General features: G+C 40.8%; 2 protein-coding genes across 2 annotated transcripts; both read left to right on the top strand.

The window, feature by feature from the left end:
• Nucleotides 1–625: 625 nt before the first annotated feature.
• On the top strand, nt 626–6,259 carry LOC146581701 (uncharacterized). The gene is made up of 5 exons (XM_085285934.1): nt 626–792; nt 1,851–1,938; nt 2,659–2,816; nt 3,242–3,299; nt 4,238–6,259. The coding sequence occupies exon 5, from the start codon at nt 4,797–4,799 to the stop codon at nt 5,784–5,786; it is 990 nt and encodes a 329-aa protein (XP_085142060.1). The 5' UTR covers nt 626–792; nt 1,851–1,938; nt 2,659–2,816; nt 3,242–3,299; nt 4,238–4,796; the 3' UTR covers nt 5,787–6,259.
• Nucleotides 6,260–13,534: 7,275 nt separating this feature from the next.
• Nucleotides 13,535–16,111, top strand: LOC146581700 (uncharacterized). Its single transcript, XM_085285867.1, has one exon. The coding sequence runs from the start codon at nt 13,574–13,576 to the stop codon at nt 15,809–15,811; it is 2,238 nt and encodes a 745-aa protein (XP_085141993.1). The 5' UTR covers nt 13,535–13,573; the 3' UTR covers nt 15,812–16,111.
• Nucleotides 16,112–18,041: the final 1,930 nt, after the last annotated feature.

Genomic DNA, 18,041 nt, shown 5'->3' with positions numbered 1-18,041 from the left:
AATGTTGTCCAGGCTACGTTGGTGATGCAGTTTTTTTTAATGTGTATGATATTTTTGTCATGCGATTTTAAAGTCGGTCCTACAACCGCATCCAAGAATAACATGCAGCTTATCTCAGAACTGTCGGTGAAAATTATTCTTGGAGCTAGGTTTAATTGAGCTGCATTTTAAAGAGGTGCAATTTCACAATTTGTGTATATTTTCTAAGTTCACTATTTTGTCATGTGTTGAGAAAAACACAGATTTAAAAATTACATGGTCTAATATTTACATTTAGCATATAACTGCAACATTTTTTTTTTTTTTTTTTTTTTTTAAGACTCGAAAGGACTTGAAATTCAAAGTTTCAGACTTGTGACTTGACTCGGACTTTTACACCAGTGACTTGAGACTCGACTCTGACTTGCCTGACATTACTTGAGACTTGACTTGAGACTTGAGGATAAAGACTTGAGACTTACTTGAGACTTGCAAAACAATGACTTGGTCCCACCTCTGGTAATTAGTGTGTTATTGCAGAAGAAGCTTAATGTGTACTTTGGAAAAACGATGAGAAAAAAAGGTGGCTGAAGAAGAAATGATAAATGTCCTTTTTTTTCAAGCCTTCTCTCAGCCGGCAGTTTCAGTGCCACGGCCCTCGCTTGGGGGGTGGGGAGACGTGCCCCCCAAGGAGACCTGCTAGATTGTTCAGAAGGTTGTTCTCATCCATCCAGATGGAGGATCACTAACAGGAGCGTGGAAGACTCCAGAATCCACTCTGGCTGGAATCCGGTGGATATGCAGTGTGTACAGGTACAGGACCATTTAAACGGACAGCATTTATAGAATGACTATTAAAAGTCAGCGAGTGTCAGTAATGTTAATGTGGTTATGTTAGTAATACACCGAGTGCTAATATAAGAGCTTTAAGATGCATTTGTAGATATTATTACGTGTTTTACCGTCTTTATGGTGCTAGCTTAAAGTTACGGTGTAAACGTTAGCTTATATTGGAGGAAAGCTGTTACTGGTTAAACGATGTTAGCACAGAAATATTAGCTTCTGTCATGACTGATGAAGTTACTAGTTAATAAAGTTTTCAGTAAAGTGATTAATCGCAGCCACAGGTTGACAGCAAATATCTCGATTAGCTTCAGTGCATCTGTAATAAATATGTGCAAGTTTCAGTGCTTCGTTTAAACTGTATGATACTTATACTGACCCAGGGTCAGTGTAAAATACAATCCTAGCTGTGTGAACAAAGCCACTGTAAATTTAATCCTGCATGACAAACCTCAGGATGCAGATTATTATTACTCTTTCCTGCTGGCACACCTGAGAGTCAGCTAGAAACTTATAGTGACGTGGACATCATGCAAAGACTGCCAGACTCTGTAATACTGCAAATGATCAGTGACTCAGGTTAACACTAAACTTCAAACGGTACCTCTGTGTGCTGAACATCTAGGATTGAGTCAGGCTGCATTGACTGTGGGACTTTAATGTGTTAAAAGCAGGTTGAAGACGGCTCAGAAACATTTGAAGATTAAAATTTAGCATTATGGCTGCTGGTGGTTTGTAATATCTACTCAGCTGTATTTTTGTTACTAATTTATGTTTGTTGTTGTTTAACACAGATTTCAGAAGAGCAAATATGCTTAATAGTTTAACTAGATTTCATTTGTCAGTGTTTGACTGCTGAGTCACCGGAAGAACTCATTTCATTCATTCTCCATATGATGTTAATTTACAGAAATGTTTCACAGGAACTGATTTCTCCCAAAGGTTGAACTAGTGTGTTTCCATAGATTACCTCTGTATGAATGTACTTCTTAAATGAAGGCAAGTGTTTGTCCTTTTTTGTTCCTCAGGTACAGTACGTGATATCAAGGGCAGGTGGTCAACACTGGGGACAAGAAGCAGACATACTTCCAAGAGGGAGCTGCAGTGAGGTCAGAGGTCAGAATCTGAAACAGCTCAGGTTTATATTTTAGAGGTTATAAAAAATCAAAATGTATTTATAAAGAAACCTTTAAATAATAGTCATAATTATGATTATTATAAGAAATATCAAACATTTAAGTGGATTTTCTGTTACACATATTGTGTTAGCCCTGCGATAAACTGGCAGCCTGTCTTTGTCCTGTATCAGCTGGGATAGGCTTCATCCTCCCGCAACCTTGAATTGGATACATTTTATTCCAATTATGTAATCTGATCATTTACAAACTCAAGGTATCTAATCAAAATGTAAGTAATAATTATAAAATGGGAAAGCAGAAATAAGTGTGACATAAATGTAAATGTGTGAGCTGACATAGAGCTACATGCAGTCTGAAAAACCTTTGTTGTCAAGTTTGCAGGTATATCAGCACGAGACATTCTTACATAGAAGAGACATTAAAGTCTCTAACTCAGTGAAGCATTATTGGTCCCGTCTGTTTGGATAAATATAGTAAGTTGATGTATGTCCATTTATTGACACATTTTCTTAAGTGCTTATCCAGTTCAGGATCACAGTGGAGCTGCAGCTGGATATGTTCACTAAATAAACCTTACAAAAGTTAACAATAAACCTGCATCCATGTACGTTGTTGTCCACAGGATGAGAAAATCAAACTGGAACACTGTGGAACATGTTAATAAATGTTTGTGTGTTTATGCCTGTGTCTTTCACAGGAGGCGCTGGAAGGTTTCCCTAATAGTTCCTGGTGAATCAAAGCAGAACCATAAAGGTTGCTGGACTGCATGATGGCCTTACCCCTGAGCAGTCATCCTGTTAAAGGATGAACCAGTTAGAAGCTGTTTTCAAAGTAGCTGAGCAGATTTCATCTCAAGTAAGCGATTAACTGTTTGTTCATCTGTTCCGCCACTTAAAGAGCATTTAAGGACGTCTTTTGAGTGTCCAGTTGAATTAATTCTACTGGCTCTCATGGTCATTTGTTATTATAGTCATATTTTTCATGTTCATCCAGCTATTTAGTAAATTCTATCTATTTAGTAATATCCGTCAGCTATAAAATGTAATATAAATATAAAAATATCTAAATATCTCCTGCCCTTTATGTTTTAATGATGTAAGTCTGTTATCGTGTTACATTAGCATTCCTCACATATCAATGAGATGCTGTACAGTACAATCCTACTGACACAGCAGAGGGATAACGACAGCTATTCAACATCGTTACACGACACATTCGAGCTGCATGACGCAGACAAAGTGACTAAATCATCTTTTTGTGGTTTATTGTCTTCAAACCAGCAGACAAAGCCGATGGCAGAAGATGTCAGAGAAGAACTTCAGGCCATGGACTGAAAAGGTATTTTTTTCTTGTTATCAAAAGACATTTGGAGTGGCAGCTTCTACAACTGGTTGTGCTAAAGTAAAGCTTACAGTCTAAGAAATCACAGTGTTGATATTCAGCACAAAGAGAAAAGCTCACTTGTTTGAATTTATTTACAATCATAGTTTTATAAATTCTGACTGTAAACAGCTTTTACAGCTTTGATATTGTTTGACACTCGATATCAGGTGATAGGGTTTAATTTAAAGGTTTCTGTGTCCCAATGAGCCATTTACACTGATCAGTGTCAGTTTAACTGTAACACATTCATTATTTAGATTCAACAAAGAAATAACTGAATGTAAAAAATGGCAGCCCTCAGGCAGGTTTATAGAGATACATGCATGCATTATGAAATTTATGTATCCCAGATAATTGTTATTCATCTAGTCATGGCAGACCTACCTCTTCCTCCCAAGTTAACTGCAACCCAAAATAACTAGTGGGGCTATTTACACACTCACAACCAGTGTGGGGTAAAAAGAGCCACCAAAAAACTGTCAGCCACAGATGTGCTAGAAGAGTTAGAAGCTCTACTTATGGAGAAACTTTCTAAGTCTAACAGGGGACAGGAACTCCTGCCCAAGTAACATGATATAAGCCCACATACAGCCCAGCCATAAAGTGAACCAAGTTAAAGACAGCATGGGACCAAATGCATGTAACCAGCCTGCACCCACCTGACATTTCTTCCTCCTGAATTAAATGAATGAAGGGATGAAAGTTAAATGACTACAAACCTAAAGCCACTAGTTCCCACACTGGAGCTCCCTGACACTGTGTGTTAACTGTATTTAGCTTGTATCAACAGTTGTAACAGGCTAAGCCACCTGAGACACTGCATTGAATTTGTTCCTGTCTTACTGGTTTCAGCTGACTGGTTTCAACTCAGATATTCTGCTTTTTCCTTTCAGTAGATCAAAGCAGCTCGTGCTCCTTCTGCTTCCAATTTAGAAGAAGAAGAAGAAGGCGAAGGCTTCAGCGAAGTGGCGTTCATGGTCTCAGTGAACAGTCACGGTCACACACTGCATGTGGTTTTAAAAGCAACATGTCTGTTCACCACAACAATGGAGATGTGTAATATTAGTGCAGCTATGGTTTGTTCTTGAACATCAGTTCTGTTTTCCACTTTGATCACTCAGACCAAAAAAGTGTTGTTTTCAGATTCTTTCTTTTAAATCTATAAAGCACCTGTTCATTTTTTTTATTACAATTAGTTTCACATAAATGTTAGTGTTTCCTTTTATGATCTTTTAATGCTTACACTACACTGTACATGAAATCAAACCTAATAATGAGGCAGATAACATTCCTGTTACGATCCAGACTAGTGGTCTTACTGGGGCCGGTGAACAGGACTGTAAGCTTGCCATTGTGCCAGTTAAAGTAAAATCAAAGAGAGGTCAAAGAATAGTGGAAACGTATGCCTTTCTGGACCAAGGGAGTTCAGCATCCTTTTGTACAGCGGGTCTTATGGACAAGCTGAATATTGCTGGGAGGAGGACAAAGATTCTCCTGCGCACCATGGGACAGGAGAAAGTGGTGGACAGTTTCATTGTACCTGAACTTGAAGTTGCTGGATTGGACAGTGACATGTACTGTGATATGCCTAACCTCTTCACTCAGCATAAAATGCCTGTAGATATTGGTAACATCCCAAATCAACAGGACCTGGTTGACTGGCCACATTTGAAGCATGTTCATTTGCCAGAAATTAAGGCCAATGTTGAGCTTTTGATTGGCATGAATATGCCCAGAGCTCTAGAACCTTTGGAGGTCATCCGGAGTGTAGGTGATGGACCCTTTGCCATTAGGACTGTGCTCGGCTGGACTGTGAATGGGCCACTTAATCGAGAATGCTGTGGAAGGCCAGGATGTTTGGCAACAGTTACCGCCAACAGAGTTTCTGCTGTCACACTGGACAAGCTATGGAAACAGCAGTTCAAGATGGATTTTCCTGAGAGCAGCAATGATGAACAGATGGGGCTGTCAAAGGAAGACTTGAAGTTCCTGGAATTGGCCAGCAAGATGGTGACTTTGGGGGATTGGCACTACAGCATTGCCCTGCCACTAAAAGACCGAGACATAAGAATGCCTGACAACTGTGCAATTGAGCAACGAGCCTTAGGTTTGAAGAAAAGGTTCATCAGAGATAAAGACTTTCATAAAGACTACACTGCCTTCATGACAGATCTTATATCTAGAGGATATGCAAAGAGAGTCCCAGTCACAGAATTAGAGCGCCAGAAATGGGGAAGGATTAAACGTAACTTTGTTCCTGGAGATGTGGTCCTTATAGTGGATGATTCTGCACCTCGTGGTTCTTGGCTCATTGGGAGAGTCACCGGAGCTGCACCAGATGAAAGGGGGCTTGTGCGTCAGGTCTGGATTAAGACCCCAACCAGCCATGTGTGCAGACCCATCACAAAGATATGCCTTCTTCAGGAGGCCTCTGACCCATGACTATGACATTTTTGACACAGTGTGACATAACTAACTTTGAATTGACTTTAATGTTATGAGATGTACATCAGACTGACTATATTTAGGCTAAGTGCTGGTAACCTCTGGCCTATGACTGACTGACCATGTGCAGACAGAAGAAAAGAAGAGAAGACATGAGAAAATAACTTTGGTGGACTTTTGAGTATGTTATGTTGTCTCACTGGGTGTCTGTGATATGATGAAGTGTGTGTTGTGAGTTATGGTGTTGGATGTGTAATTATTACTGTAAAAATGTAATAATTAGGGGCCGGAATGTTGTGGATAGGCGTAGCTTTGGGTCACGTGGTGTCAGTAATAGTGATTGCTATATCACCTGTTCACGGCCCGAGGGAAATTTTGTGAATGAGTGGGTGATGGGGGAAGTCGACTTTTGCTGACCGCTCAAGCGTCCCAAGGCGTTCCCAGGCCAGCCGAGAGATATAATCTCTCCAGCGTGTCCTGGGTCTGCCCCGGGGCCTCCTCCCGGTGGGACATGCCTGGAACACCTCACCCAGGAGGCACCCAGGGGGCATCCTTGTCAGATGCCCGAACCACCTCAGCTGGCTCCTTTCGATGTGGAGCAGCAGCTGCTCTACTCTGAGCCCCTCCCGGACGGCCGAACTTCTCACCCTATCTCTAAGGGAGAGGCCAGCCACCCTTCGGAGGAAGCTCATTTCTGCCGCTTGTATACGCGATCTCGTTCTTTCGGTCACTACCCACAGCTCGTGGCCATAGGTGAGGGTAGGGATTGTAACATTGTAAACATAATACAATTTTACATTATGTTACTGTCAGAGTCGGACGGTGCCCCGACCGGTCGACCTGTGTGTGTGTGTTTTTTTGTTCTCCTCTCTCGCTCCGCTTTTTCTCCGCTGCGATTGTTACCTCCGACCCGTAAGTGCTGCCACTCTGAGCTGCCTAATAAGCCTGGACGCGATCGAGACGGAGAGACGGAAGGGGACACTTCACTGATTCTAGGGAGTTTTGTGGACACACGAGGGGAGACGGGGAGAGGAGCACTGAAGGGACTTGCACTGTGGATAACTGTGGATTGATTTTGGCTTCACTGTAAATAAAGACACTGTTCAACTTAAACGAGAGGTCCGCGTCTAGGTTCGCTAACTCACCACCCTTAACAGCTACAATTTAACATCATGTAAAATTGTAACATCATGTTTACAATGTTACAATTTGTAAATTGTAACATTGTAAACATAATGTTACAATTTTATATGATGTTAAACTGTAACATAATGTAAAATTGTAACATTATGTTTACAATGTTACAATTTGTAAATTGTAACATTGTAAACATAATGTTACAATTTTACATTATGTTAAACTGTAACATAATGTAAAATTGTAACATTATGTTTACAATGTTACAATTTGTAAATTGTAACATTGTAAACATAATGTTAACAATTTTATATGATGTTAAACTGTAACATAATGTAAAATTGTAACATTATGTTTACAATGTTACAATTTTACATTATGTTAAATTGTAACATAATGCTTAACAGATAATGGTTATCCTCTTTTTATATCATACATCATTGTCTCTGTAGGAGGGTCTGGAGCACCCCCTGCTGAGCCGCTGGGCTCAGTACCTTGCAGGCAGGTCCGACGATGACTTCATCATCTCACCTGAGCTCAAAATTCTGGTGCGTGAAGGCGTCCCTCGGGAGTATCGGCAGAGAGTGTGGCGCTGTTTGGTCCGAGCCAGAACTTTGACAAGCCAAGAGTGCCACATGCAACGCTATCAGCAGGTACAGCTGTAGAGAGAGAGAGTGCTTTATCCGCACCTGAGCACAGGTGGCTCCTCCTTCTTCCTGTTGGGAATGCTGGCGAGCACTCAGTAATCCTGTTCTGTTTCCAGCTGTGTGAGAAGAGTCGGACAGCTCCTAATCCTGCCTCCAAACAGCTTATATAGAGGAGAAAGGTTCGTGTGTCAGCAGATTCTCAGTTCAAACCGGTACAGACCAAATAAGGAAACGTCTTCCTGCCTTGTGAGCAGAGAAGTATCCTTTGTATAGTTCAGCTTCAATTTATGATCATCCCTGCAAAATACACTCCTAGACATAGAATACAGAGTTCTTTCATTAGTGAATTCTGAAACAAACCACCTGGCCTTTAACGAGCCTTTTTCTAAGAGATAAAGAAGGGAGGATGGGAGTAAGGAAGTGGTCTCGTCTCTGTGGTATTTTCGACCTTGGGGTACCAGCCTGTGAGTCTTACACATCAATTCTTGGGTCAGAGAGAAAGAGAAAAACAACTAGTAAATGGGCCTTATTGAGTAACAGTTTTCACTACAAAGCAATATCCTGTAAATGCTACCGTGGTATCAAAATATCACAACATTTACTAAGCATGGGGAACTGTCATGTGACATGAAATAGGAGTGGGAAAGCAGATCATTCTAGTAACGACCTCACAGTCTACCACAAGCAGCGTAAATCCAGACGATGAGCGGGACAATGGCTTTGGGCTTGTTTCTGCAATGTGACAAATGCAGCACAGCTTTTACATCGTTTGTCTCAGGAAATAAAATCACAGTTCAGACACAGAAATATATACCACACAGGGATAAATGCTGACAACAGCTTCAGCCACGTAGATCCAACCCAAAAGTTTAATTTAAACTTAAAGCTCAACTACCAAGTAAGTTAATATTATCTGGCAACTGAGGAACCAAGTGGCTTATTGGAAATCGATCAGAGCTGTAATGAGTAAAGGGCCCAACTGCACCACAACTGAAAGAGTAATTTTATGACTCACCTCCTCAAAGTTTCCAATTAATTGTGTGGCGTGAGTGTCCTGTTATGAAATGCGTGTCTGTGCTGCAGGTGATCTTCAGATACACTCTGGCTCTGTTCAAATACAAAGAGGACGACATCCTGAAGATTCACGACAGCGTGGAGATCTACCAGTACCTACGCTTCTTCACAAAGACCGTCTCCAATGCCAGGTACGCACTCGCCTCCACCCGCCTTAATCTACGAGCTGTTACACTCTCAGAAGTGTAGCGGATGTAGCTGTTGAATCTTTGAGCTTCAAACCCTTTTTACTGAAATTTTGTGAGAAGTTTAAATTTCCCTGATCACAGTAACAACGATTTAAAGATTTTTAAGTATCTGCAGCTCTCGGATACATGTGGTCCAGTCAGTCCAGTATTTCCTGCTCAAACTGCAGTACCTGAAGTATCAAGCAGCATAAAACAGAAACACTCAAGCTGATCAGTTTCCAGTTCCTCTGTGTTGGTGATCGAGTCCTTTCCACCTGCGTGTGTCCATGCAGGAAGCTGACCAGCATCGCCTTCAACGACATGAACCCATTCCCCAGCCGGCTGCTGAGGAACAGGCGAGTGCTCCACCTGGAGCGCCTGCAGGCGGAGCTGCGTGAGCTGGAGGAGCAGCACAAGGAGGTCATCACCGAGAGCGTCGTACGGAAAGACAAAGAGCTCGACGTCATGGTGAGCGAGGACGACGAGGACCTCTGATCACACGGGACGCTTCAGCTGCTCACTTCGAGACGACGATGAGTTTTCCATGAGTTCAAGAGAATTTTACTAAACCGGCTGTTAACTGGTTTCCTTCACACCAAACACAGGATTGTGTCAGGTTCACCATCTCTACTAACACTACAAGGAAACAGACGCATACAGATTTAACTGCATCACATCTCTGAAACAAGCTTGCAGTAAACAAATGTGTACTGTGTTCACGTGTGTAATAAGTCAGGCTGCAGAAATGTGCAGATGTATTTCAGTGAATTCATTTGGATTAATATGTGATAGCTTATTTATTTCATTGCATCTTTTGCTTTATACCTAAAAATGCGTGACATTTCTAAATGTAGTCACATCCCTATGAAACATGGTTGATTATCAGCTGTAGTCACAGCTGGTGATAAAGTAATTAAATGTCCAGCTATTCAAAAATAGGGCATTCTGCACAATGAGTACTTTTTGGTACTTGAAGTATATTTTGATGCTGATGCTTCAGGGCATTGTGCTGCATTGTCGAAGCTCTCTGGGCTTCCGGTTAGAACGACCTCACAGTGTTTTATTTTGATCTGGTGTAAAGTGCATTGTGCAGAAATGACAGCATGATAGTCACATGATAAAACTGACTTTTCTTTTTTTTTTAAATTTTACTGGGTGTGCATCTTGTTCAAATGTCTTTTTCAGCATTTGTACATAAATATTCTGTATATAAATATTTGATTTTCATTTATTTTACAGAGTCCTTTATTTTGTTTCACAAATATGACATTCATGTCAAATGACATCTGCAGACTTTATAATGACCAGCAGGGGGCAGTGTATTGCAGTCTATGAGAACATTTACTGAGACCTGTTTCATGCACTAGTTTCATGTCTCATTGAATCCAACATGATGTTGATTTTGTAAATTAAGGTCACATCTTCATCACATCTAATTTCAAAACACTGATCAATTTAAAAAAAAAAATGAATTCCATACCAATTGCAGGAATAAAATAGGAATAAATAACAAACGAGAAATACATACAAAACAAGAGAAAGCCACACATGAGAGAACAGGTCACATGACAGCACAGCATTATCTACCCACAATTTGAACTAAATAACAGATAGCACAGGCAATGAAAACAAACGGAAATCAGAATAAATTTAAAAACTTTTATTGATGTTAACTTGAAGTGCTGAATTAGCCCTGTTGTCAGTTCAAATCACTTCAATCTATAGCGCACTTTAAGGTCTTTAGACCTTAAAAAGTAATACACTGCAAGGTAAGCTTGCAGCATCTTACTTTAAGGTCAACTGTGAAACTTTGTGGAAAGCCTGAGACAAGTTGATGAGTCAGTGAAGCGCACTTCCTTCTGATGACGGCTATACTGAGGTGAGTTTTTAAGCATATCCTGAACTTTATTCATTATTAGACTTCTGACACCTGGCAAATAAACTCTCACGCGATATGAGAACATAACAGCAAAAAGCCAGTAGCTGGTACATGAATGGATAAAAATTGGATCCCTCAGGGAGGCGCCACCACTTGATCTTCTCCACCGTCGTGGTTGGTGTTCTTCGTCGTCGTTGGCCAAGGTTGAGTCGGAGATCCATCACAAGTAGCCGATGTTGAGGGCCAATATTGGTTGATGGTATGACTTTTACGTTCGTGACTAGGCTGAGATGGGGTCTTCGGACTAGCCAGTAGTCGATTTGGGTGTCTCTGCCGCCGCTGGAGTACGTGATGAGGTGTGCCGGCTTCTTTTTGAAGAAGGTGTTGGTCACGGCAAGATCGTGGGCCTCTGCGTAGTCCAGTACCCGGCAACCCTCGTCGTTTCTGGTCCCAAATCCTTGGCCGCCATGGAATCGGTGATATCCGTCTCTCCCCTTGCCTACATGTCCATTTAGGTCGCCGCCTACCGCCACGTGTTCCTCAGGGCTAATCGTTTGCAGGTGGTCGTCGAGGGCGCGCCAGAATTCTGTCTTCTCCTCGTCGGGGCAGTTGGTCTGTGGTGCATAGCAGGAGATCAGGGGGGGGCTAGAGGGGCTTGAGCACCCGCCCCTTTCCTGATGAGTGCCCAAAGTGCCCTTTTGTTGAGGCAACTTTTAAATTTTTTTTATTTATTTATTTATTTATTTATTTTATGTGTGTGTGCGTGCGGAGTCCTGTCTGTGCCCCTCAACAATAATATTTAACTATTAATCATAGTTTTGCTAAATAAAAGGATCTGGCTTGCATCAGTCACATGATCACATTTAACCAATGATCGCCCTCGACGGCAGAACGCGCTGGTTACGAGCCGGGAACGAGCTCACAAAGAGCACGCGCATTTGTTGCGGTCCGGAGCTGTAGGAGAAACACAAGTTAACTCAGAGACACAGACTGATGCGACAAACCCAGTAAGTAGGTGTACAGCGCACACTGTAGTGTGTAGCACACAGGAGTATTAGCTTATTACGTACACGTTGGTAAGTTGTCTTGTTGCAACTGACGAACTGAAACAAACGAGCGTGCTGTGTGTGCAACAGCGTGACAAACATTACCTGTCCTTTTATTAACTGCACAAGTAGTGCTGGTCATAGCTGCTGGCTACCTGTGTAAGGCTGTCATGGGTCTGTAGCTCTGTCAACGTTTTAGGGAACATATTTAGTTTTAAAGTAAGTTTCTGGGCATTTCCTGCCTTTCTGGAGGGATTATATTTCACTAAAAAACGATCTAATATGCATGTCCACATAATAATTATTATAATTATAATATATTAAAAAACACAAGCTGTATTTTAAAAAACATACATTAAGAAGCAGATTATATTAGATTTATATTTTAAATAGGACAAAAGTTGGATTTTACAGCAGTAAAATGATTGTATCTCTACAGTTTAAAAATGTAATAAGCGTTGCCCTGCACAGAGTGGATAGTGAAACAAATGGAATCATCATAAATACATTATTTCATATTTATTACTTCCCCCTCCTCATTGCTTTATTATTGTAGCTCTAGTAATAAATAATAATTTAAGGATGCCCATAGTATATACAGTATTCTGAAGAAGGTCTAAAATGTCACTGTGTGTGCATGTGTGTGTTTTATTTAGCTGGATTTAAAAAAATATTACTCATGATATAACATTGTGCAGACATGGCTGGTAAGGACATGAGGAGGAAACAGTAGGAGCTGTATGAGGCTACTAAAGGCAGGGCTATAACATTTTGCTGTCATCATTTTATTATAGATTAAGTGCAAGAGTTGTTAGGTGTGGATAATTAGATTATAGTTTATTGCAATAGCAAGTTGTGCCTTGTTCTCAGATAGACAGCAAGTGGAGAGTGATATATGAAATGATGGGAAGGAAGGAAGAAGAGAAGCAAAGAGTGATTCACAGGCAGAGCCGAGTTTATGTCACAGTTTTTCGTTGCCTTATGGTTCCAAGCGCTGTCACCAATCTTTGCATTTTGTTATTATCTCATGAAACTTGTTTAAACAGCTACCATCTCTCCTGTGGACTTTTTAATGTCTACAGTCTCAGATCAACACAGCCCTGCCCTTCCCATATTAGATTCTTGATGAATGTGTGTTGTTGTTATTCAGCATGGTTCAATGTGCCCCTTTTTAACTTTGAGCACCCGCCCCTTTAAACCTCTCTGCACGTCCCTGATAGAGACAGGTTTTAAAGACTAGAAATGAAAACATGTGAGTCCTGTCTTTAAATAAAAATATATAATTCCCTATATTCCTATCTATTCTTGACATTGAAGCTTTACTCTTCTTGATATTGTGACAAAATACTCTTGGGTTAACCACGAGCTTTCTAAAAACTTGCATATAACAATTGTGCACCATTCATTCCTCATCTTTGCTGCCCATCATTACAACTTTGCTAATGATGGGCAGCAGGTTAGTGTCATGATGTCACCTCAGACATAGTTAAAAGCCCTGTTAACGTAGCTGCTTCTCGCCGGGTGCGGTGGCGCGTGCCTGTAATCCAAGCTACCGGGAGGCTGAGGTTGGAGGATCGTTTGAGCTCACGAGCTCTGAGCTGCAGCAGGCTATGTCGATTAACACAAAATAATTATCCTCATTCAAAAGTCATGTAAGAACCTCATTGGCTTACGGAATGTTGATGTTATTTTAAAAATTCATACAAAAACATGACCTCATTCTAGAATGTCATGTGACAACCTCATTGGCTTATGGAATTGTGATGTCACAGGCTTCTGAATCCATAAATAGGGGTGAGGAGGTACAACTTTCAGTCCGTTATTTGCAGCACTTATGTTAGCAGCATTCAAACGTTCACCAGTAAAGCATTTTCAAACATCTGGATACTTTTCGTACTCACGGTATACAGACTCCAACATGTCTCAGAAAGAGCAAGAAAGACAAGAAGCTGACCCCAGCTCTATTCCATGGTATGAGTCCCTAGACCCTTACATCAGCTCTCTTCCTTGGGATGAACAGGTGGAATTAGAGGAAAAGCGATTGGAAGAAATGGAGAAGGAAAATCTCATGAACAGAGAAAAGATTAAGATCCTGACAGAAGAAAATGAGAGAAAGAGCGCTGAATTAGAAAAATTATCCTACCAGCTTCAGGAAAGGGAAGGTATTATTGAGGAGAAACAATGGGCTCTCCAAGATAAGAAGAATCACGAGCTCCAAGAAAAGCTTGATGAAGCTCTAGAAAAAATTAAAGATCTGCTCCAAAATGAGAAAAAAGAGAGCATTAAAGGGGATAAAATGCTCAAGAAGAATCAGGAGCTCCAAGAAAAGCTTGATGGAGCTCTGGAAAAAAATAAAGATCTGCTCCAAAAGGAGAAAAAAGAGAGCATAAAACAGGAAAACATGGTCAAGAAGAATCAGGAGCTCCAAGAGAAGCTTGACGAAGCTCTGGAAAAACTGAAAGAAATCCACCAAGAAGAGAAGCAACAGTCCACACAGCAGAGAGACATGCAGAGCAAACTCCAAGCCATGGAGGAAAAATACAAAGCGCTGCAGGTGAAACATGACAAAACTCTGCACAAAAGTCAACAGTTGCTTCAAGACAAGAAGCAAATGGAAATGAAACAGAAGGAAATTGACTCCAAGCTTGACGAGATGGAGGAAAAACACAGATCGCTCCAAATCAAGCTTGAGAAAACAGTGCACAGAAATAAAGAGTTCATTCAAGAGAGAGAGCAACAAGAAATGCTGGAGAAAGAAACAGACTCCCAGCTTGAAGTCTTGGAGGAAAAACTGAAAATGCTGCAACTAACTCTTGAGGAAACACTGCTCAAAAATAAAGAGCTGCTTCAAGAAAAAGACCAACAGAAAATACATCAGGAAGAAATGGATTGCAAGCTGAGGAACATCGAGAAACAAAATGAAGGCTTGCAAGTGATGCTTGATGAAGCTCTGGAGAGAAATAAAGAGTTTCTGCACAAGAAAGACCAACAGAAAATAAAAAAGGAAGAAATGGATTGCAAGCTGAGGCACATCAAGAAACAGAATGAAGGCTTGCAAGTGATGCTTGATGAAGCTCTGGAGAGAAATAAAGAGTTTCTTCACAAGATAGACCAACAGAAAATAAAAAAGGAAGAAATGGATTGCAAGCTGAGGAACATTGAGAAACAAAATGAAGGCTTGCGAGTAATGCTTGATGAAGCTCTGGAGAGAAATAAGGAGAACCTCCAAGAAAAGAAACAAGAGCCCGTAGAGCAGAGAGACCTGCAGAGCAAACTCCAAGCCATGGAGGAAAAATACAAAGCGCTGCAGGTGAAACATGACAAAACTCTGCACAAAAGTCAACAGTTGCTTCAAGACAAGAAGCAAATGGAAATGAAACAGAAGGAAATGGACTCCAAGCTTGACGAGATGGAGGAAAAACACAGATTGCTCCAAATCAGGCTTGATAAAAAAGTGCACGGAAATAAAGAGCTTCTTCAAGAAAAAGACCAACAGAAAATACAACAGGAAGAAGAAAAACTTCATCTCCAGAGGAAAAATCAAGCACTCCAAGAATTGTATAACGAAACAAAGTACAAATCAACTGTACTGGAAGAAGAAAAGAAAAAGCTGGAAAAACAATGCTCAGCGATGCAGAGTAGCATCAATGAGATGCTGAGAAAAAATACCGAACTTGAGGAACTTTCTAAGACCTTGAAGTACAAAAACACTGAAATCCAGGCGCAAAAGCAAGAACAACAGAAAACACATAAAGACCTGCAGTGTAGACTTCAAGAAATCCAGAAGAGAAACCAGCAGCTGGAAGACATGCACACAGATGTGCACAAGGCAAAGCGAATAGAGGAGGCAACAGTTAAAGAACTGAAAGACAAGCTTAAAGAAAAACAAGAACAATTAGAAGACATGGTGAAAAGATGCAACAAACTTGAGAAAGAAAACACAGAAACAATCGATGAGCTGAAAACCCTCATCATTGAGAAAAAAGTGCTGGTGGAAGAGTATCTGAAAAAGAAGAAAAAACGCTTCCACTGGTTCTGGAGGAGGGGCACTGCTGCTTCTCACCTGATGTAACCTCGTCTTCCTCCACCTCTATTCCATCTTCATTTCCCCCCTTCCCCTCCCTCCTTTTTCTTTTTTCACCCTCACCCCCCGACCAGTCCCGGCAGTTGACTGCCCCCTCCTGAGCCTGGTTCTGCCATAGGTTTCTCCTTTAGGTGTCTTTCACTTTAAAAGGAGTTTTTCCTATCCACTGTCGCCTGCTGCTTGCTCAGAGGGGATTGTTGGGGTTTTCTCTCATCTCTCTCTTTCATTCTTTCTATCCTTTCCCCCCCTTCTGCCTTTTCCTTTACCCAATAAACACAATTGCCCACATTTTACATTTGTTTGAAAAATGTCTTCATTCAACAATAATTCATCTTAGGTATAAAAACAAGAAATAGGTAATAGCTGCATGTGTGTTTGTGTGTGTGCATAATATACATACTTGTTTCCCAGAAAGATTTAATACTAGATGGATAGAGACCAGGGACGTGCAGAGGGGGGGGCTAGAGGGGCTTGAGCACCCGCCCCTTTCCTGATGAGTGCCCAAAGTGCCCTTTTGTTGAGGCAACTTTTAAATTTTTTTTATTTATTTATTTATTTATTTTATGTGTGTGTGCGTGCGGAGTCCTGTCTGTGCCCCTCAACAATAATATTTAACTATTAATCATAGTTTTGCTAAATAAAAGGATCTGGCTTGCATCAGTCACATGATCACATTTAACCAATGATCGCCCTCGACGGCAGAACGCGCTGGTTACGAGCCGGGAACGAGCTCACAAAGAGCACGCGCATTTGTTGCGGTCCGGAGCTGTAGGAGAAACACAAGTTAACTCAGAGACACAGACTGATGCGACAAACCCAGTAAGTAGGTGTACAGCGCACACTGTAGTGTGTAGCACACAGGAGTATTAGCTTATTACGTACACGTTGGTAAGCTGTCTTGTTGCAACTGACGAACTGAAACAAACGAGCGTGCTGTGTGTGCAACAGCGTGACAAACATTACCTGTCCTTTTATTAACTGCACAAGTAGTGCTGGTCATAGCTGCTGGCTACCTGTGTAAGGCTGTCATGGGTCTGTAGCTCTGTCACCGTTTTAGGGAACATATTTAGTTTTAAAGTAAGTTTCTGGGCATTTCCTGCCTTTCTGGAGGGATTATATTTCACTAAAAAACGATCTAATATGCATGTCCACATAATAATTATTATAATTATAATATATTAAAAAACACACGCTGTATTTTAAAGAACATACATTAAGAAGCAGATTATATTAGATTTATATTTTAAATAAGACAAAAGTTGGATTTTACAGCAGTAAAATGATTGTATCTCTACAGTTTAAAAATGTAATAAGCTTTGCCCTGCACAGAGTGGATAGTGAAACAAATGGAATCATCATAAATACATTATTTCATATTTATTACTTCCCCCTCCTCATTGCTTTATTATTGTAGCTCTAGTAATAAATAATAATTTAAGGATGCCCATAGTATATACAGTATTCTGAAGAAGGTCTAAAATGTCACTGTGTGTGCATGTGTGTGTTTTATTTAGCTGGATTTAAAAAAATATTACTCATGATATAACATTGTGCAGACATGGCTGGTAAGGACATGAGGAGGAAACAGTAGGAGCTGTATGAGGCTACTAAAGGCAGGGCTATAACATTTTGCTGTCATCATTTTATTATAGATTAAGTGCAAGAGTTGTTAGGTGTGGATAATTAGATTATAGTTTATTGCAATAGCAAGTTGTGCCTTGTTCTCAGATAGACAGCAAGTGGAGAGTGATATATGAAATGATGGGAAGGAAGGAAGAAGAGAAGCAAAGAGTGATTCACAGGCAGAGCCGAGTTTATGTCACAGTTTTTCGTTGCCTTATGGTTCCAAGCGCTGTCACCAATCTTTGCATTTTGTTATTATCTCATGAAACTTGTTTAATCAGCTACCATCTCTCCTGTGGACTTTTTAATGTCTACAGTCTCAGATCAACACAGCCCTGCCCTTCCCATATTAGATTCTTGATGAATGTGTGTTGTTGTTATTCAGCATGGTTCAATGTGCCCCTTTTTAACTTTGAGCACCCGCCCCTTTAAACCTCTCTGCACGTCCCTGCAGGAGATAATCCGTAGGACGGTCGGGTCGGCGTCGATCTTCACTGACATGATGCGATCCGATATGCGGGTAACTTCGACCACGTTGTGCCGGAGCTTTATTATTAGACTTCTGACACCTGGCAAATAAACTCTCACGCGATAT

Source organism: Mchenga conophoros, linkage group LG2 (assembly GCF_057382185.1).
Source record: "Mchenga conophoros isolate Kocher_MC1m ecotype Shallow Benthic linkage group LG2, M_conophoros_male_GT1.1, whole genome shotgun sequence".
In the NCBI taxonomy this organism is placed as follows: Eukaryota; Metazoa; Chordata; class Actinopteri; order Cichliformes; family Cichlidae; genus Mchenga; species Mchenga conophoros.
This window is presented reverse-complemented; position numbering and strand designations above follow the sequence as displayed.